Source organism: Mus musculus, chromosome 9 (genome assembly GCF_000001635.26).
Source record: "Mus musculus strain C57BL/6J chromosome 9, GRCm38.p6 C57BL/6J".
Classification (NCBI taxonomy): Eukaryota; Metazoa; Chordata; class Mammalia; order Rodentia; family Muridae; genus Mus; species Mus musculus.
Genome location: NC_000075.6, coordinates 32,228,475 through 32,250,247, shown reverse-complemented (window position 1 = coordinate 32,250,247; position 21,773 = coordinate 32,228,475). Strand labels below are relative to the sequence as shown.

Genomic DNA, 21,773 nt, shown 5'->3' with positions numbered 1-21,773 from the left:
GAAGACCTAAGAAGTTCAACTACTTTCCTAATCCTGTGAAAGTGTATGAGGGCATCAGGATTTCATGAAACCCAAGCCTGTCTACATCCTAATGTCTACTTTTTGAATCTCTACTTAAAGACATTTGTTCTTTGTAAAACAGGGGCTAAAATATGAAAGCAAGGTGCTGAGGACCAACTTAGAAATGATAAAGACATGTGCCAACTTCTGGTTCTTTAGTCACAGAAAAAAAATGAAGGTAAAGGATACCCAAAAATGAAAAAAGGGAAATTCTGAGGTTTGCTAGTGTTACATTACCTAAGGAAACAAGAGCCTTATGTTCATGGGCACAGCCAGGAGAGCAGCAGGAACATCCAAACTAACTTGCACATATATCTGTCTTCCTACAGCCCTCGCAAGGGAGTCACACCCTTTACTAGCATTTCCTTAGAGAAGCAGTGAGGGTAAGACCTCAGAGGGACACCGGCAGGACACACTGCAGTGCGTGTCATAGCGCTCAAGTCCCTGAAACCAAGTGACAACCAAAAACTGTAGTGAAACAAAAGCCTCATGCAAGTTTGTATGAGTCCTGCTTGCAGCTTCTCTGGGATCATGACAACTTCTGCACTTATCAGGGTGCACTGGACGCTCCAGTTCCTGACCAGGTGGGACTGGGCTGGGGCAGGAGGGTTTGCATGTCTCAGTTACCAGTGATTCTCTTGCTGGTCAAGAACCAGTGTCAGAGAAGTCACTAAGCATTCATTACTTTCTTTTTCTTTTTTCTTTTCTTTTCTTTTTTTTTTTTTTGGTTCTTGCCTGTTGCCATTTCTTTCTTAAAAAGTTATTTATTCACTTTACAACCCAACATCAGCCCTTTCCTCCTCCCAGTACTCCCTCATGCAAGTCCTCCCCCCATTCCACCATCCCCTTCTCAAAAGAGAAGGGGAAGCCTCCTACTGGGTGTCACCCCCATTTCCCTAGTTCCTCCTTAAATCAAGTCCCTGTGGTCTAGGTGCATCCTCTCCCACTGAGGCCAAACAAGGAAGTCCATTTAGGTGAGGAGGATCCACAAGCAGGCAGGCAACAGGCTCAGGGACAACCCTATTCCAGTTGTTGGGGACCCCCATGAAGACCAAGCTGCTCCTCTGCTACATATGTGCAGGGGGCCTAGAGCCAGCCCAGGCTCTCTCTTTGGATGGTGATTCAGGCACCTTAAAGATCCAGACTAATTGACTCTGTTTGTCTTCCTGTGGAGTCCCTGTCCTTTTCAGGTCCCTCAACTCTCCCAACTCTTCTATAAGACACCCTGAGCTCCATCGAATGTTTGGGTGTGAGTCTCTGCATCTCTTTCCATTGGCTGCTGGGTGGAGACTCTCAGAGGACATTACTTTCTGAATAAGCTATTTCAGCATAACTTATGTCTACATTTCTCAAAGAGAAAAGCCAACCTCATACAATTAATATGTATCATTTATACTAGCAATTTTTCTTGTACAACTAACTTTTTTTCAAGTATACTGTTATTAAGTCTTACAAGAATAATTTTTATTGGTCCTTATAAAGGGTTCAGGGTCTATATTCAATTAAGTATTTTTCTACAACTGCCCCAATTTTAATAAAATAGAAATTTTTAAAGCATTCTATTATCTGAAGCTGTGAAAGCATATTTTAAAACAGGACTCAGGTATGTTACCTTTCAAGTGGGAACTCAATGACGGTGTGAAACTTCCCTTGCAGCGCAGCAGGCCCTTCTCCGACTTCGATGTACTTATTTTCCGTCACAATAGGAGAACTGACCTGAGCCTGCGTCCTTGCCTGGGCTTCCTCCAATGTCAGCAGCTTGGTAGATGGAGACGAGACCAGCAGGGACTTGGGCCTTGACAGAGAAGCTTCAGAAGGAAAAGGAATGATGTCAGCATTGCATGTGTGTATCAGTTTGTCCATCCACCTTCACTCTCTACTTAGTGATGTGTTTCAACTCTTCAAGGTTTTTCAATAATAAATATCACAGTGTTTTATATTTAATGACATTTCAGAGCACAGTGAGATTCTGCAACAATCTAATTTAGCTTCTTAAAAGGTACCAGATAAAGGTGATCACTCAGATGTTTTTAGTTTTAGAAGCATGTTTTTCTCTTTCTGCTTTATCCCATACCTTTATATATACTAATAATGGAGGCAAAAAAAATTTTAAATCCTTTTCATTATTTTTTGTATGGGTGTATGTATGCCTGTGTCTGTGCTCTACTTGCACGCATTCCTGTGGAAGCGGCAAGGAGGCACTGGTTCCCCTGGAACTGGGTGGAGTTGCCAATGGTTGTGAGCCATTATGTGGGTGCTGGAAACAGAACTTGAGCACTCTGGAAGAGAAGTCAGTGTTCTCAGCTGCTGAAGCATCTCTCCAGCCCTAAGGCACGATATCTTTAATGTGTAATAAATTGATACCAAAACAATCTGATATGTAGTACCCACTATATAGGCACATCAAGTAACTGTCAATTCATTGAGTTTCTAACAGACTTGACTTAGCTGTCTTCTACCACTTTCACATAGTATTAGGTGAAATAATAATTGCAAAGTCCTCCATCCCTCTAGGAACCTGTTCCTGGTGACAAGGAAAAGCCATCGGAGCCGTACCTGCTCCTTCCTGCATGACAGCGCTGATTTTGCCACTGAAGAGCACATCCACATGATTGAGAATGAATTCAACAACCACAGACTGAATCCTCACTTCCATGAAAGCTGCTGTCCCACTGAAGCAAGCTGACTCTATCTGCTTTGATCTGTGGGGTGAATGACAGGACCACCAGAGTTGTGAGAGATCTCCTAACGTGCAATTCTGTAGCACAGAAGCTACAAAGATACCCACAGAAGAAATCGTACTTTTACAGCCCCTTAGCTAATAATACCTAGATGGCTGCTTTAGGGAGATGTTAATACAATAAGAGTTTGTTTTACTTGCTAATTTTTTTCTTGATGAAAAATGATGCAAGGCTTTCTTTTTAATTCAAGAAAATGCATTCCTTAAAGTTCATAAATCAAATACAAATTACCTCAGCAGGTTTGGTGCCCACACAATGGCAAGGTTTTTCGCATGCATATTTGTGATGGAGCAATAGTCTGCTAGAAGAGACAGGTGTCTCATCAGGAACTCCAGGGTTCTAGAAAATGAAATACAACATGCTAACTGAAACAGACACTGTACAGCAGTGTGAAGGTCACTGGCTTGTACATTTCTGACAGACAACAGGAAAGAGCCTGAACACTAATTTAAAAGCATAAAACCAAGGCATTAACAAACCTAAAGCTGGCCTGCGCAACTCCAGGAGCAGTAGAAACAGTACCTGGCAGCTGATCTGCTTTCATAGTGAAAAGCCCACTCAGGTGCAACGTCTTTGTTCATCATATTTATCTAAACAACCTTGTGTACACTGAGATTAAATAACTGAGCAGAATATCTTTGCAAATAAAGTAATCAACTTAAACTACACAATCAGATATGTAGACAGACAAACTAAACACACACACACACACACACACAATCCATCAGTCATCTACAACACTTCTGAAACCCTAACTACACAGAGATTAAAACCAATAAAAGACAGTGACCAAAAGACAGTACTATACATTCTATTATTAAAAACAATCATTCACATATGAGCCATAAAGACCCAGCTGTGCCTAATATAAACCTCAGCTTCGGCTGCTACTATCTATCTGCCAAGTCATGACTTACCTATAGTGTGGTGGGGGGAGTTGCTGGATGACATCATGGATTTTTATCAACCGTTCTTCATCCGTTGCTGCTGAAACAGCATCCTGTAACAGATACAACCCACCACAGCAGTGAGCTCTGCTAGTCCAAATGGGAGTTCCTGACTTGCAGTCTCACTGGGGCAAAGCGAAGCATCAAGAAGGCACACTGTCCCCACACGCTGTGGTGCTCACTTGCCACTGTTAAAAGACATGCTGGTATTCAATGCCATGCATGCTGAGTTAGTGGCTCAATGCCAGAAGGAAGAGAACAACAATTTGAAAGCTTCAAAGACCCAGACCACTTAACTGCTGTTGTTCAGGGAGTCTTTTGTCAGCACAGAACTAATTCTCGAATGAAATTAAACCACAACACATTAGGAATAAACACACAACAAAACTCCACGGAGACCTTGAGAGGGAGGATCTATCCCACCCTCTGGTACTCACAGAGAACTTCTCGTATAGCTGGTAGGTGAGCAGAGGGTTTGGGAGTTCTCGGAAGTACAGCTTACAGAGGGAGCCCACAGAATGGATGTCTTGAACATAAGGTTCTTTTGTCAGGTCGGGGACATGCTCAGAATCAAATTCATGACTAACCAAGACAGAAGACAAAGACAATTACTTTAGTGAAGAGAAGAAAATATACACCACAGAACAAAAAGCAGAAGCCCAAAATGTTCCCCTCTACTTCAGAGCTGCTGCTTCCTTCAAAGTATTACATATAACAAACCAATATTTGGACTTAAACAAATGAGAGGCCATCTTTTGTCAGATATCCATTCAATATTATAACAGAAAAGTCTTTAGCCCTAAAGGTTTACTTCAGTGACTTTCTACTTTAGTCACATCATTATATTTCCTATATTACTTTTGGACTTTGACACACTTGCCAAGGCACATGCACGCAGGACAGAACACAATTTGGAAGTGTGTTCTCTCCTTCTACTGTGTGGGCTCCAGGTTGGAACCTGGGTCACAGGACTTGGCATTGCCTTTACCTGCTAAGCCATCCCACTGGCCTTCCTCCAACACTTCAAAGAGATAAAATACTACTGAGGAAGTCAGCAAGCATGGCTCTGGGACACTGCAGATAATGAAATGTCATTTAGGAGGAGAATAACGTGGTATTCTTTCCTAGTTCTATCTCAAACATGTTACTAATAACCATGGTTATCATAGTTGCTGTTTTTGAAATAAGTTTAATTTGCTGAGTTAGTTAAATAAGGATAAAAAAGAAGGTGCTATAGAGTTTTACCGAAGTCTCTGGATATTGGAGGCAACGCCAGAGAGACGATATATCCCATCCACAATGCCATACCTCTCGATGAACGCTGTGCAGCTCTGAAGAACCTGGGGCACTAAAGAGAGTTTTAAAGACAGATCAGTGTTGTTATTCAGTGTAACCAAAGTAATGCTCAAAACATCTTTGTGTTTACAAGCAAAATGAAATTCACAAATCAGTCTGTTATAGAAGAAGGGGGAGGAGAAGGAGGAAGAGGGGAAGGGGAAAGGAAGGGGAAGGGGAAAGGAAGGGGAAGGGGAAAGGAAGGGGAAGGGGAAGAAGAGGAAGGGGAGGAAGGGGAAGAGGGGGAGGAGAGAGAGGAGAGGGAGGAGGGGGAAGAAGGGGAGGAAGGGGAGGAAGGAGAAGGGGAAGGAGAAGGGGAAGGAGAAGGGGAAGGAAGGGGAGGAAGATCATCACCGGTTTATTAAACTTGTATCTACACCTGGCAACCTCTAGCCTGGTTCAGTCTGTGTATCATTCATACAGTCTTCAACCAGACTGTTTTAAATCAAGTGTTTAACCCCCACACTACTACAAACTAAAATAAACAAACAGCAACTCACTCAAGGTCATCCACAGCAAGAGACTTTACAAAGTGTTTGCCCCAACAACATAATGACAAGTGCTGTAACACTTGGCTCCTACACCAAGTTTCTCTGACATCTCAGTCAATGCAAAGGAATAGCTATTTCGGGCATGTGCGATAGAACAAAAGTTTGAAACTATGTAATAAACTTCTATAACCATTTCAATCTTACAATGGCCACAGCTTAGCATTCTTCATTTTGTAATGCAGGTTAAACAGCACACAGGCTTCTTAGTTGGCCACGTGTTAGTGTCAGTTAAAATCCCTGATAGCCAGGTTTGGGAGGACATTACTTGGTCTGTAAAGAGATGCTATACTAAGGGAGAAATACAGTAAACTGAAGCAGGTTAGATTGATAGTGAGACAGGCAGAGCTACTGAATTCAACTCACAGTATGTTTCCACATCATTTCTTTACTCTAATGGTGCCTTGCTTTTCCTGCCTTTTATGCAGTCCACCTTTCAAATCCTCTCAGATATCATATTTTACACTTAAAACCTGAAGGTCCTTGTCATTAAAAATCAAAAAGCAGTAGCAAATAGCACTGAGTACTTTGTATATCAAAGACTAATCCTTACAGTGTAGACATTTCAAAACAACTTTCTTGCTTCTTTCCTCCCTCCCTTCCTTCTTTCCTCCCTCCCTTCCCTATCCTCCCTCTCTCCCTCCTTCTTTCCTCCCTCCCTTCCCTATCCTCCCTCTTTCCTCCCTTCCCTTCCCTATCCTCCCTCTCTCCCTCCTTCTTTCCTCCCTCCCTTCCCTATCCTCCCTCTCTCCCTCCCTCTTTCCTCCCTTCCCTTCCCTATCCTCCCTCTCTCCCTCCTTCTTTCCTCCCTCCCTTCCCTATCCTCCCTCTCTCCCTCCTTCTTTCCTCCCTCCCTTCCCTATCCTCCCTCTCTCCCTCCCTCTTTCCTTACTTCCAGTGTTCTGCCACATGTGCATGCACAAGCCTTCAGTGAAAACAATAGCAGCCAAAAACCTTAGATATCTGAAAATTCCATTTCACATGACCAGATTTTATAATCAGAGAACTTATGATAGTGCAGTAAAACCTGTATTTGTCAAAACAAAATATTATCTTGGCAGCTGTCTTCTCTAATGAAGTAGGAAGGGAGGGAGAGAGGGAGAGAAGGAAAAACAAAACCTGTAAGATTTGAGTGAAACTTGCTTAATTGCTGCTGGATGCTCAGACATGACAGAACAGTCTGGTGGTGGAGTCTCTTATTAATTCTTAATGATTAATCAGAGTTATCAATTATTAATGATTGCACCACAGCAAGGCTGGAAAATGGCAAGAGTCATAAAAGTAAGAAAATGACCTGACTCTGCAATTAAAGATGTCCAAATAAATGACAAATTAGTCTAATAGTTGCACAGAAAATTCTGTTGGCAGATTTTAAACTAGCGGCCCTATAAATACCTGTAACTTTTAGTGAGCTCACATTTTGTGAGTCTGGGAGAGCTTACACTCTGTCAAACCCTGGCACTAGGGACAACAAGTGAAACATTAACAGAAGACAGGTTTGTCGGGCTCCTGCCTGGTTTCTTACACCACCAGCCACCACATAAGAGAAGCAGGTAGGTCAGCTTTGTCATTCATTCCAACAGGGAGGTGCTGAAACAGTAAAAAGTGTAACAGGATTACCTCTGTGACTCTCATCACTCACTGCAGAATAGAGAAAATGAGTCACTTAGTAAAATATTGCTATAATATGAGTCCCTCTCTCAGAAAAAAAAAGTGCCAGAAATGCAAATATTTAGGGCAAAGACCCTACAGTCATGTTTTGTTTAAAGACAGGGATACATGCTCAGATATCTTTTGATTTCACTGTACCAACATTAGAATTATTCATACATGCCTTACAATGTGGCCACTTTATACCTAGGTTGTACAATCTTGCCCACTGCCCCAAAGGCATAAAGCTGAGCAGCATGGTACTATTCTGAACACTGTGGTTAATAATAGCCCGGCACATAAATATTTAACATATCTATATCTGTAAACATATCTATATCTATGCATAGTAATTGTAGAGAAACGTACATTTATTATGAACAGGGCCTTGAGGACTGGAAGCTATGCTCAGTGAGTCAGCCTGGGCTCAGGGCTGTGCTGGGCATCTGTGTGTGTCTAGAGAACTGTTGCATGGGCTGCACTAAACTCATAAAAAAATTTTCTTAGTAAATTAATCTTAGCTGCTATAAAATTTTATTTTATAAGTTTATATTTTGACTTGCAATCAGAGCTAAAACTACAATATACTATAATTTTCTTCCTTACTCTTCAAGCTTTTTCCATTTTCTAATTCTATTTTAAACTTTTCAGAACTAAAGACGTAAGCATGTTATCGCAGGCTAACTCTGGATCAGGATCTTCGGTATCGCAGTCCCCACCGCCATCCTCCCCTCTGGAACGGAACAGTGTTTTCTGGGATTACTCCCAGGCCCTGCACACAGCTCCTGGAGAGCTGTTCAGCCCCAGGTACTCAGAGTGGCCGGCTCGGTCTGCCATAGATGTATCAATAGAAAGGGCCTCAGAACACTTCCTCTTGGCACTGGGGTAAACTGAACTTGCTGGGGTCTGTGGAAGCTTCTGCGATAACAGCCTCATCATGAATTTGGGGGTTCCTTTTCCTCCAGAACTTCCTTACTCTTGCTTCTTCTTTGACTGTGCATTTCTGATCGAGTTCCAGTTACTCCATATCTATCCATCCATCAAGAACATCCTCTGTGGCTGAGCGTTGCCCTCACCCACACCTCGGGTTAAGGCGTTTGCCAGCTCCACCTCAGCCATGCTGACTTTCACAACTTCCCCACCCTTGGTAAATCTAGATGCCATTTAACATGCTTTGGTGAGACCCAAGCAAGGTTCTGGTAGCGGAGGGCTTCAATGACATAACTCTACCAGTCTTAGCACACGTCAGCACTCAGACTCCAGTCATCTCCCCCCAGTCTGTCAGTGTCTGTTACTCTCATTGCCCCTAATAATGCTGAGCTCTCTATTTAAAGTTTATTTATTCTTTCATAATTTCTCTCTCTCCTGACCCTGTACTTTACTTTGATCATATTCTCCTCACTTTCCTTCTTTGCAATCATTCCATCCCTGTGTGCATGAGAGTGTGCATGTGTAGGCAGCCCTCTGCACTTAATTAGGGTTGTCTACATGAGCATAGATGGAAGTTATGCCAGTGTATATACCACTAAGTAGTATGGTACCCCTCTCTGAGGAACTGCCTATGGCTCTCCAGGGAGGGGCAGGCCTTACAATCCCCTTCGTCACTATGTCAGAATGCTAGTGAGATCTTTCATAGACAGTCGCTGCTGTTGTGAATTCATGGGTACAAAAGCCAGCATGGACTGTTTCACAGCCCTCTTTCTGATGTTCCAGCTCTTCCGCCTTCTGCCTCCTAGCCCGTGATGGCCTCTGAGCCCTGGAGGAGGCGATACAGATGTGTATTGTGAACTGGGCATCCAACAGTCACCTGCTCTCAGCACTTTGACCAGTTTTGAGTCTCTGCAAAGCATTCATAATCACTTCATTCTCTTCTCACCATCAAAGCTGACAGAATGCAAGCCTGGCAGAGGGAACAACCATCATGGATGCTGTCTACCTGCAGGGTCCTTGATCACTGTTAATACAGTTTCCAGATCAAACAACATGGTCTCTTCCTAACACATTAATGGTGGCTTTTGTACACTCAGAGGCCAGAAAAATGGCAAAGCCAGATTAGATCAAATGCAGAAGAAAATAATCCAGTCAAAAGACATAGTAAATACAAGAGCGGCTGCCATCCCAGCATACAGCAACTTTTAAATAGAAGTAATGTACTCCACAATAACCAATGTAAGTGTAGAAACGCCATAACAAACACTTCTATAATGAAAAGATGCTTATTTTAAATAGTACAGTTAGTATACAACAGCAATATTATCATTCATTATAGTTAGTTATCAGGAACGGTGTTCACAGTCAAGCCTGCTAGGTTACACCGACAATCGCAGCATGCAGAACAAAGATAGCAGGAACTTTGTGGCCATCCTGGACTAGATAGGAAGCTGCAGGCCAGCCAAAGGCTGTCTCAAAACCAATAAATATTAGGTATATCATTATAATGCTATAGTTTATACTTTTATACAGCCATCAGCACCAATGTTATTATAAACACATACTGAAGTGCTGGCCTGGACTTTCGTTTGGGAGGCAGTGATGCTGGAGACTAAACTCAGGACCTGGGATCTTCAGTCTGTGCTAACTCTTCTGAAGCCAACAATCTCACTAGGTAACAAGAAATTTTCAGCTACAATACAATCTTACTGGACTACTATCATATACACAATCCATCACTGCCCAATACAGCATTATGTAGCACACAACCACAGTTCATATTGTTATTAATTTAGTTAGTCTAAATGAAAACACAGTAAGTGTAAGGAAAAACAATTATACATAATACATAGATAGGTACAACTTTTTATTTTATAAGTATTTCTCATCTCCTCTCAAGTTGTATATAAAATATCTGATTTTTTTTCATGATTGTTCTAACTGTTTTAGAATTGAAAATATACATTTAATTCCTTTAGACTTTAAAATAGCCCCTGTGTATATAAAATATATATTCATGGTATAACTATAGATATACCCCGTGTAAACAATATAAAGTCTCAAATCTTAAAAAAAAAAAATCTGCATACTTATCAAATAAAACAATTAATCTGGATACTAAAGAACTCATTTTTGTCAACAGAACTTCGAATTCCTTTCCTTCCCTCTAACCATTCATCCAACCACTAAATTCTGGACTCCAAATTTAAAGAGAAAGGAATGTAAACTTAGTTATAAAATCTACGCAGTTGGTTTCAGTATGTTACAGTCTCACCTGTCACCCTCCCACTAAAGAACTGGAAGTGAGTGTTTTAGGACACGAACAGGGAAGTTGGCTGCAGAAGCTGCCTGGACGGTGTAACAAACCACAGAGTCACCATGTCCTGCACGCATGCCAGCTCTCCCTACATGACCACAGCACTGTGGGCAAGGCACACCCTGACACGTCGCTCCACCCAGAACTGAGGTGAGGCTCTGAAGTTAGGTGTCGGCTGCTGAACTCAACATTTACCACAAGTACCAAACGCACGCACCATTTACCACAGGTACTGGGTGTCTGGTGAAAGAAAACCAATACAAAGATGTGAAGATTCGATACCATAAGCTCAAAGAGTTAATTTTTACCTTCAAACCCAGAATTGAGGAGGTGCTCCCCCAAGTCACAACCGAATACTCTCTCTTTCAAGATGCCCCGCTGCTTTAGCTTCTGTTTTGTTGGGCGAGACTTCATGAATGTTCGCAAGAAAGTAATGAGCTTGCCGTGCTTTTTAGACACTAAGAAACAAAAATAAATAAATCTTAGTTGTAGCAAGGATTACATTTCAGTTAGCACAAAAACAAGCCAACCTTAACAGTCGAACTTCAAGATCACCTACTACACGCATACGTTATAACTGTAGGCAGCTATTTATTGACGTTGGTGTACTTTGTTCTTGCTGGCCTGTGAGCCTATTTAATGAGACAGGAGCAATTATACATACTGTACTCTCTGACCTTTCAATCCAGCCCGCCTGGAGAGCCAGCCATCGTCTCAGAGCACACAAGAAGAAACGGATCTTGAATCCACCGTCTTGTTTTTAGATCTTTGCAGTGAGAAAGGCCTGCAGGAATAGTACAGAGCAAGCACTCTGCCACTAAGCTATCTTCAGCCTTTGGACTGTACACTGAGATAGCTCTCACCACGTTGCATGGTCAGCTTTGAACTTGTTCTGTAGCCCAGACGGGCCTTAAACTTATGATCTTCTTGCCTTAATTTCCCAACTAAGCTGAGATATGCTTGTGTTAACAGGCATGGCTACATATTTTTATCAATGAGAAATTTTCACAGAGTTCCTAATTCGTGGGGTACAACTGGAGAAAGAAACTACTTTCCTTCCTCTTTTACCAAGAGCACCCTATGATGGCACAAAGCATTACCTAAATTCATCAACTCAAACTCTTTGACAATCAAGGCAAGAAGTAAGGAAATTAATATTTGGAGAAAATATTTCCATTTATTAATACATCAGAAAGTCAACAGAAAGTGAATGAACTGAAAACAGGCAAATCCCTAAAACAATGGTGTTTGCTAAGAAATGCAGCCTGCAGGAAGACTTACTCAACACACTGCAAACACCAGAAGCTCAGAGAGCAGCTGTGGACTGAAGAACCTTACCCAAGCCTTTCCCTACTCTGTATGCATGATTACTCAAGTCCAATTCTTGTTACTACACATTATTCGGCAAATCCCAATCTTTTATATTCTGAACAGACATGGACTACAGAGAAATTCTGTGTTACCTAGAGCCACTTAGAGATGGACCAGCCTAGACCAGACCAGATATTGGTCATCCTTCGTTTCGTCTCATTGGAAACTACTTGCAGAAGGAAGCATCTTTCTCACAGACTCCAGTATCCTGGCTGAGCTTTCCTGGGACATGAGTCTTCCTTTGCTTTGCCCAGGAAGATTCTGGTAACTTAACTAATTTATAATTACTATGTGCTTACATGTCCTGCATGGAAGACAGGACAACTTTGGGGAGTTAGTTCTCCCCTTCTTGAGGCAGGCTCTCTCTTACTATTTTGCCCTATTGTGTATTCAGGGCAGCCCCTAAGATTCCAGGTGATTCTCTAGTCTCTGTCTATGTAGTCCAGGTTCCAGACTTGCACCACAACACCTAGCTACATAAATTTGGAACAACAGGCTTATGAGGCAAGTTCTTTTACCACTGAGCCATATGGTCAGCCTTTTAGCTCCAATATTAGCCGAGGATCATGAAGAACAAGGTGGAGACTCAACATGCTAGGATTAAATAATTAGAATTCAAAACCAGGCCATTTGCTGATGCTTGAGCTTTTAGCACCTGAATGGTACAACCTGAATGAAGACAGCAAGTGTAGGGCATGTGAGCCCTTACTACCAGACAGGCACCGGGAATGTAAGGCTGAATGAGCTCAAACCCCGAGAAGAGAATGGCAGGAGTGGGGCCATTCTCGGCCTAACTCTCTGCTCTGAAACATGTAACCATGACCCTGAGGGCCACAGCAATCAGTCACAGCAGCATACAAAGCTTCAGTTCTCCATGCTAATGAGGTGTCTAGATAAACTCCCTGAGCATTCAGCCAATGAGCTTCCCTTCCTGGGCATTCCTTTTACACAAGGTATTTAATCCTGGGTTCACCCTGAGTAAGGTGTATGCATTCACATCATAAATGAGGTTTGGACAAGCAAGGATTTTCTCTTTATCAAGGATCCTCTCAGGGGAGACCTTCATCTTAAACAGCCATGCCTAAATCTCCCAGAGAAGGCTGTCTCTCTCTCTTCCAGCCCCTCCGTACTCTGCAGGTACTCACTCGGAATCAGATCACGTTCTGTCTCCAAAGCAGGCTCTGCCTTCCCCTTCCTGTCTGGCACATGGACGCCATGACTGGAAGTGTGGATCCTGGAGCCCCGTTCCTGACTCCCAGCGATATGCTGGTAGTGCCTGGGTACAGAGGAGACTGGGAACCACAACCTCTCTGTTTTCTCTCTCGGACTGTGGACCACTCGTTACGGACTTTGCCTGTGCTCCAGGCACCCAAGAGGAGAAGCAGGGCGCAGTATGACACCCAACGAAATGCTGGATTTTTTAATTTTTTTAAAAGTGGCTAATAAGAAAATAAAAACAGGATTTGATAGCAAAGTAACTCCAACAGACAGGTCGGTCAGGGAGAACTTTCCCAAAGAATATGTATCAAAGCGACAGAAGCTATGAGAGATAATGGGGTGCAGGTATGCAATGTGGTTACAAATGACAGGCCATAACAGAGAGTTTGGTCTTTATGACATGGGAACTCACTGACTAGCTTAGCCAATTTAAAACAGGCGATGTTAAAAAACAAAAATCCACCCAGTGTGTATGTTATAAAGCCAAAAGTGGACCAAAAAGGACTTGGCTGAATAAATAATTTTACACTCACATGGAGTTATTGGTTTGCGGTTTTTTTGTTTGTTTGTTTGTTTTGTTTTGTTTTGCTTTTGGAAATAGGGTACCACTAGGTAGCCCTGGCTGGCCTTAAACTCAATGTGTAGATTGAGCTAGCCTTGAACACAGAGATTCATCTGCCTCTGCCTCCCAAGTGCGGAAGGTATGCACTTCCACACCCAGCCTATATTTTTTTTATTATTTACTGATGCTGTATAAGCTCCAAGATAAACTGAGTTTGAAAAGTAAGATGTCTCAGTTTGTTTATCATATGAAAGCTATGAGTAATGTATATATCTTTTCCAAACACTTAAATTCACACACACATGCCTATATATACATATATATATAGCTAGTTCTTTCTAAGATTTATTTTTATTATGCATATTTGTACATGTTAAACTGAGCTCAATAGTAGAAAAGGGAAAATTACTCTTTTATTTTCTTACTAGAAACGTCATACTTAGTCATCAATGGGAATTAATTACACATTGAATACCACAATTAATTAGTAATGACAGGATGAATTTACAATTTTGATCCTTTAAGCAAACTCTCAATTACAATAAACCCCATTATTCAGAGTATAGTCTTTACTCAACTGGCCTTTCAGGGCACTGGGCTGTTTTTACCTTACTTCTTGGTGTATTAATGTGGCTTCCTTTCCCAGTAAGGGTGAAGAATGTACACACTTACTTTCTCTAAAACAGTGCTACAAGGTCTAATTGAAAAAGGGTGTAATAAAGCACAAAATTAAGCCACCAGAAGAAGCCACTATTGACTGCAGGCCCCACCTGCACTTGAGGGTGCTAGAACAGTATTGGCAGATGGGTCCTCCATGAGTTTACTGCGTAGTCACCGCATTCCTGCTGCCTTTTCAGAACCATTACTGATATATCACATGCTATCCCATCCTGAGAGGGGGGGAGGGGATGGCAGGTTTCCATCTTGAAATTTATATCCTAGCACGAGGTCTAAAATAATAGATATTCATGATGGTAACAGTGTATGGATTAATCACATTGGATTAGAAAGTAGTTATGAGGAACTAACAAAATGCGCAAATTAATTATCTCAAATTCAATGCTCTAGCAGCAATTCCAAATTGTTCATTTATGTTAGTATTCTTCACTTAAACTTTTCCCCCATTTCTTACATATTAAAATGGCCAAAAGGAACTCACTTTGGATATAAGAAATGCCCCCACCCAATGTTACCAGTTACTCTTGAAAGGCAAAAATAAACTCTGAGCTCTACTGAAACACTGCTGCTGAGGAAGGCAAAGCTTGCTTCTAGGTGGTTAAGTGCTGACACACCCATTCCCAGAGAGGCACAGTGACTGTGAAGAAGTGGGAGAGGCTCTAAGGATCAAGGGCCACAAACCAGGCTAGATTAAAGATAATCAAACAATAAATGTGGAAGAAGTATAAAGTGATACCACTAAAACCAATCGCATCTTATGTCTAAATTTCCTATTCCAGAATTTAAAATGCAGCATGGGTCACAATACTATGTTTTTCCGTATCACTTAGCCACAGTGATTTTCTATCTGCAATCTTTTTAGAAGCCAGGCAAACCTACCAAACCTGTCTTCCTGGTAGTTACAGGCTTTAGTCTACTTGCCAAGGTAAATCTTTATGATAGCAATTACCAGTTCTTAGCAAGATACTAAAGACAGCCATTTCTGTAGAGCTAGGTGAACCCTGACATGGAGGTGGAAGACTGAGGTCTTTAATTATATGACCATAATTCCCAAACAGTCTCAAAGCCAATTTGAGTTCTCATACTTCACCTAGAGTTCCCTAAATCAGTTCTCACGCATCTATTAGACTAACAAAACAAGTCGGGACTTGGCGTAACTTCTGAGTGTGTATATAGAGGCTGGTTTGTATCTAGAAAATGGCCTCAGCATTACGTTTATTTGAACATTCATTATTTGTAACATTTATAACAAATTCAGAAAGTCAAGCAGGCAAAACGCAAGGCTGGTGGGGAGATAGTTTTGGTACACACACTCTGTGGAGATTGCCCTGATTAAACTGAAGATATAATGAACTTATAAATGTAAATAAAGCTTGTAATGCTTAAAATCCAGAGGCATTTCACACACTGTATTCTAATTTCTACTACTACTTGGCTCTCAAACATAGATTAGGTAACATTCTGTAGAGGCCAGCTGTGGGGAGGAGAAGCACAGGTAACTACTGCATATTTAGGCTGTCTTAGAACAGCCTCTTCACAACAAGGATTCTAAGTCTTGACTGTGTACGTTAAATATTTTCTATTATATAAATATAAAAAGATTTTAATTTTTATTTGTAAATTTTTAAGTTTGCTTTTCTTTCTTTCTTTTTTTTTCTTTTTTTTTGGGGGGGGTGGTTTTTCGAGACAGGGTTACTCTGTATAGCCCTGGCTGTCCTGGAACTCACTCTGTAGACCAGGCTGGCCTCGAACTCAGAAATCCCCCTGCCTCTGCCTCCCAAGTGCTGGGATTAAAGGTGTGGGCCACCACACCTGCCAAGTTTGCTTTTCTTAAGTATAGCAATACACACACACACACACACACACACACACACACACACACACACACCATAGAACACATAGTAAGAATTCTATCTAGGCCATTACTAAACTGCCTTGATAGGCTAATATAAAATTCTGCTCTTCAAAAGAAAACCTAAAACATAAAATTTAAGGCCTGCCCTGCAGTGTGCTCACCCTACCATAGTCACATTATGAAAGAAAGCTGACTCGTCCCTCTCTCTCCCAGCAGCTATCAAATGGCCACAGGGCCTCAGACAGGGTGGGGACTCGCACCTTCCTTCCAACTGTGCTCCACGCTAGGCTTCTGTCTGCTTGAGCTCTTGCAGACCTTGGACACACTGTTACAAGTGCTGTAAGATCGTATGTGCAAACTGCCCTATTGTGCCCAGAAAACAGGTTCCTTGAAATTATCCACCAAGTTTGGCTATTACACACTTTCTGCCTTGTCTACTATGATAATCTATGATAATCCTCAAGTTTTGTTGGGGAGGAATAATGACATTTGTGTCCCATTTAGGGAAAGTTCTTTAACATAGGAGATGTTTCCAGCAACAGGGTTCTTCCCTGCCCTCCTGCCTCCAAGTTGGGTTGATTGGAGAGAGTGGATATGGGAGGTTCAGAGAAAAAAGAGTGAATACAATCAAAATATATATAAAGTTATCAATGAAACTGACACTAGGTTTTTTTGAACCAACTGTAAATACTTACTTTGAAATTTTACACCAAACTTTGATTATATTGTACAGAAGAGTTAAACCAGTGGTTCTCAACCTGTGAGTTGCAACCCCTTCAGGGGTGAACAACCCTTTCACAGGGGTCACCTAAGACCATTGGAAAACACGGATATTCAAATTACAATTTATAACAGTAGCAAAATTGCAGTTATGATGTAGCAACGAAAGTAATTTTACTGTTGGGGGTAACCAGAACATGAGGCACTGTATTAAAGGGTCACAGCATTAGGAAGATTGAGAATCACTAAATTAAAAGAAAGAATATGAATACTCATGTATCCATCGTCTAGGTTTTCCAAGCTTAGCATACTGCCATATTACTTGCCCACATACATCTTTTCCTGATTCAGCTTAGGAAATAAAGCACTATCGACTGCTGAAGCAGTAGGCTCGCCTTAATCCAATTTTCTCTACACAGAAAAAACCTTTACCTCAAATTTAGTATTTTTCATCTTTACCAGTGTTTTGTACTCAAACTAGATGTGTATATAGTGACAAATAATACAGATAAGCATGTTGTATGTTTAGAATTATAGGAATAAAATCATAATATCAAAAATTCTATATCGTTACATATTTTGAGATTTTTATCCCTGTTACTTGTAATTCAGTATATTAATTTTTTGCTGTATTAATCTTCCCTTTTACGTATACAGAACCATTTCTACTTACATTATCCTGTTATCAGCTAGAGTTTCAATTGAACTTAGTCGATACTGCACTAAGCTACATAAGTGCTTACCTGGCACAGTGAGAGGCTTCCTCTGGTCTCCATGCTCAGAACCATTTTTCTGCAGTATACTGCTGCTGTGCAACCTTCCTTAAAGTTTACTAGAGGCAGCTCTAGAATGCCAGTACTTATACCGCACTGTTACCGTGCTTCCAGGGACGCACATGCCCACTCCTCACAGCTATGGCCTATTCTGTTTCTCTCTTCCATCAATCTCATGAATACCACACTGTATTTGACTTTAGCACACACTCCTGTGACTGCTAGTTTAGATTGTTAGTTTAGTAGGCGTTTGGCTTTACTAGTGACTCAGATTCCTCTTCAGTGATAGGTATTAATTCTTTTATAACCTGAAAACAAATGTCAGTTGAATATGTCACACAAAAATCTTTACCATATCCGTAGTTTGTTTCTTATTGGATAAACTAAAGCATGTCTTTAGGTATACCAATACTTTATTGCCTTTTTCTTCATCCCAAGTCATAAACATACAGTAGGATTTTCCACATAAAATTTCAGCACTTCACATTTTCGTTCTCTTTCATATATATTATCAATTATTCTATTACCCTTAATTAAATATTGCTCTGTCTACTAATCTGTAAAGCCACTTCTGTTTTGTATAAAGATGCGCAGTGACTCTGTGAGTTCACTTGCCATCACTATTATTTTTTTTGTAGTACTTAATAAAAATAAGTCCCTTCACTTATTCTTAACTCTTCAGAACAGCCCTGTGTTTGTATCCTGTACTCTTTCATAGGTTTCTGAGAATCAACGTGTCAGGGTGAAACCTTGGGAAATGTCATTGAATCTGCTCCCAATTATAGATTATTTTGGAGAAAAATAAGCTATTTGAAATATAATGCTGAGTCTCCTAAGACATGAACAAAATCTTTTCTCCCTTTACTGAGGGTCCTTTTATGTCCTTCATTTACTTTTCATATTAAGGTCTTACATATTTTCTGTTAGAGCTAGTCTCAGAAATGTTACAATTTTTTGTTGCTATTCTAAATGGTATCTTTTTTCTAAACTACATCCTCTAACCATTTCATGTAGAAATTTAACATAGTTTGGAATATTAAGGTTTCCAAAGTTCCAAACCTGCCTTTGTGCTAGCTGCGTGAGTGTGGATAAACTATAATTTTTCATCTATAAAACATTAATAATAGTAAGTATGCAATAGGCTTTTTGTCACAACAATGTGTAAGTCTAAAACACTTATTGCTGAGCAGAAAACTTAACAAACATTATCTTTTATTCAACAACCATGCTGGACTCTCAACTGCTGAGCCAACGCTCTAACCCAGCTTCTGTTATTGTAATGATTTGACAGTAGTCGCCTCCATATATGATCTGGATTTGATTCTTCCATCTCAGTCCTCTCATTTGTTTCTAACTTAACTGAATCTCTAAGAAATGTTTATCTTAGCCGGGTGTGGTGGCACACGCCTTTAATCCCAGCACTCAGGAGGCAGAGGCAGGCAGATTTCTGAGTTTGAGGCCAACCTGGTCTACAAAGTGAGTTCCAGGACAGCCAGGGCTACACAGAGAAACCCTGTCTCAAAAACCAAAAAAAAAAAAAAAAAAAAAAAAAAAAAAAGAAAAAAGAAAAAAGAAAAAGAAAAAGAAAAAAAGAAAAGAAATGTTTATCTTAAATATGGGGGGAGGGAGTAAAATAAGAGTAAGGCCGTCTGAAAGTCAGAAGGAGTCACACTACTAAGTACTTACTTAAACAACAACTAACCACAACAAATGAACAAACGAAAAAACAAACACAATACCTGCAAGTATGTTTATAACTACACATAGCACAGCTTAAATGAAATTTACACATCTGGGCTGCCAATGCTCCCTCCAAAGGCCAAAGACAATAATGATGTGATTATATTATAATCTTTAAAAATTAAAGAAAGGGCTGGAGAGATGGCTCAGCCGTTAAGAGCACTGACTGCTCTTCCAGAGGTACTGAGTTCAATTCCCAGCAACCACATGGTGGCTCACAAACATCTGTAATGGGGATCCGGTGCCCTCTTCTGGAGTGTCTGAAGACTGTGACAGTGTACCCACATACATGAAATAAATAAATCTAAGAAAAGAAAAATAGAAAAAGTGTTTTTACATGATTATCTTGCTTCTGGTTTTAACCTAGTTGTTTCTTACATCTCACCATTAAGAGTCACTTTGGGACTTTGAGCAGAAATCACCAATGTGAATAACTTACCTGCTACTAATTCTTAAGAAGTATAAATTAATGTGTGATCATCTTTACCTGGTGATTTGCTATATCTATTTATCTACTAAGATGATTTTTAGTTCTCTCTCTTTTTTTAAATTTTAAAATTATGAAAGTGGGGAGTTAAATTCAAAACTCCTTTGAGAGCCTTGTATGATTTTCCATATCCTTTTAAGGTAAAGAGACCAGAGAGGAGAGTCAGAATTTAAGAACTGAAGCCAGAAGCCATGATAAGTCTTTCTGAGGAATTCGAATAAATATTATAAGCAAATTTTTATAAGATAACCATTAGGACTAGGGTTTTTTTTTTAAGTGTTAAAAAAAAGACATACACAGGGATTTTATTGTGACAGCCTAAACAGGGACTTCTAAATTTAAGAAGGTTGCTGATGTATTAAACGATAGCAAAGAAACAAGAACAATTTTCACATGTAGTTTTAAGTATCTCAAATGGATACAGGCAAGAGCTATGAAAATTAACTTATGTTTTGTATGTGTTAGTGTATAATCTTAAAGGACCTTTGGAAAACAAAAGAGATCATTTTGAGTAAGATCAGCACTTGACGGGGTATGGCAAGAAAATATTGATACAAATGAAACTTTCTTCTGCACATAAATGGACTCACAAATTATGTGTAAGTTACTTGAACAGTAGTAGCTCTCTAAATCTCTAAAGGACATTTTCTAGGTGGTTGAGCAAGATTCTAATCTGTGACTCAAGTACTAAAGGAAATCAAGCAAAAAAAAAGCTTTCTAGTAACTGAAATATAGAACTTTTAAAAACATCTTTCTCTTATACTATTGAAAACATTTCATATCAAGTTCTAAGAATGGATAACGATGTAACAGACTCCTTTATATCTTCATTGAGTCCCTTACTAAAATCTAGTATGACTTTGTGAGGACCTGGGAAGGGGGATCTTAGCCTATAGCTCAGGGTGGCAAGATCCCCCTGCCAGAGCTCCTGAGGGCTAGAAATACAGGGTCAGTTTCACAAACACTCCATAGAGCATAGTAAAGTGTTCCTTGCAGATGAAACACAAAGTTAAGTTTTTATTAAGGAATAAGCAAGACATCCTATTCCTGACTCTATTCTTATGTCTGTAAATGCTCAGGTCTACCCTTTCTCTAACACTTTGCACAGGACTGTCCCTGGTCCTGTAGGACAATATGAAGGAAAAGAAATCCTTCACCAGTTATAATTATAGAATAACAAATGTTCATGGAATGCTTACTATGTGTCAGGACCTTAGAGATATTAATGAGTTTAATTTTAGTTTTTATTAGCATTGTATTCTAAAATGAGCTACATATATCTAATCACTATTACATTCTTAGAAGTTTATATTCAGACAGAAATATTAAATAGACCATTACATGCTATGTCAAGGGTTATAAAAACACTGGCATAATGCCTTTCCTCTTTTCTACATATCCAGTAGTATATTATCGATATAACCAAGCACCAATATTCCAGGTCTCTTCAGTTTCCTTGATACTATTCTGTATCTACATAACTGGCACTCAGTTAAAATCATCCTATTTGAATATTTTAAAATATACTTGAGCCAATAACCTAAGAATTTAAAGCTTTTATAGGTTTTCAATAATAAGAGAAATTCAGAAATTATCTAAAATGTTTGGTATCATAAATGCTTTAGGTTTCTGATATTTTCAGATTCAGACATACATATATATCTATCTACTTAAATATAAATTTGTATATATTTTTTCATGCATTCGTGGAAAAGAAAAGGAGAGGGGACCAAGCCTCGACATGAAATTCATTTATGTTCCACATGTGCCTTATATTCAGTCTTTGGATAATTTTATATGATGTTATAGTGATTTGTCACATAAGGTCTAGTATAGAATTT

The 21,773-nt window shown here is 40.0% G+C and overlaps 1 protein-coding gene across 8 annotated transcripts in view; it reads right to left on the bottom strand.

Annotated features, from left to right (window-relative positions):
* Positions 1-21,773, bottom strand: part of Arhgap32 (Rho GTPase activating protein 32) — a 251,819-nt gene that overhangs the window by 18,196 nt on the left and 211,850 nt on the right. For all 8 annotated transcript variants that reach the window (NM_001370957.1, XM_006510445.4, NM_001370958.1 and 5 more), the window contains 7 exons: positions 10,837-10,986; positions 4,994-5,096; positions 4,186-4,330; positions 3,719-3,801; positions 3,033-3,140; positions 2,617-2,762; positions 1,673-1,868 (listed from right to left, as the gene is read on the bottom strand). In NM_001370957.1, the coding sequence (NP_001357886.1) occupies positions 1,673-1,868; positions 2,617-2,762; positions 3,033-3,140; positions 3,719-3,801; positions 4,186-4,330; positions 4,994-5,096; positions 10,837-10,986 (931 nt within the window). The remainder of the gene's footprint in view (positions 1-1,672; positions 1,869-2,616; positions 2,763-3,032; positions 3,141-3,718; positions 3,802-4,185; positions 4,331-4,993; positions 5,097-10,836; positions 10,987-21,773) is intronic.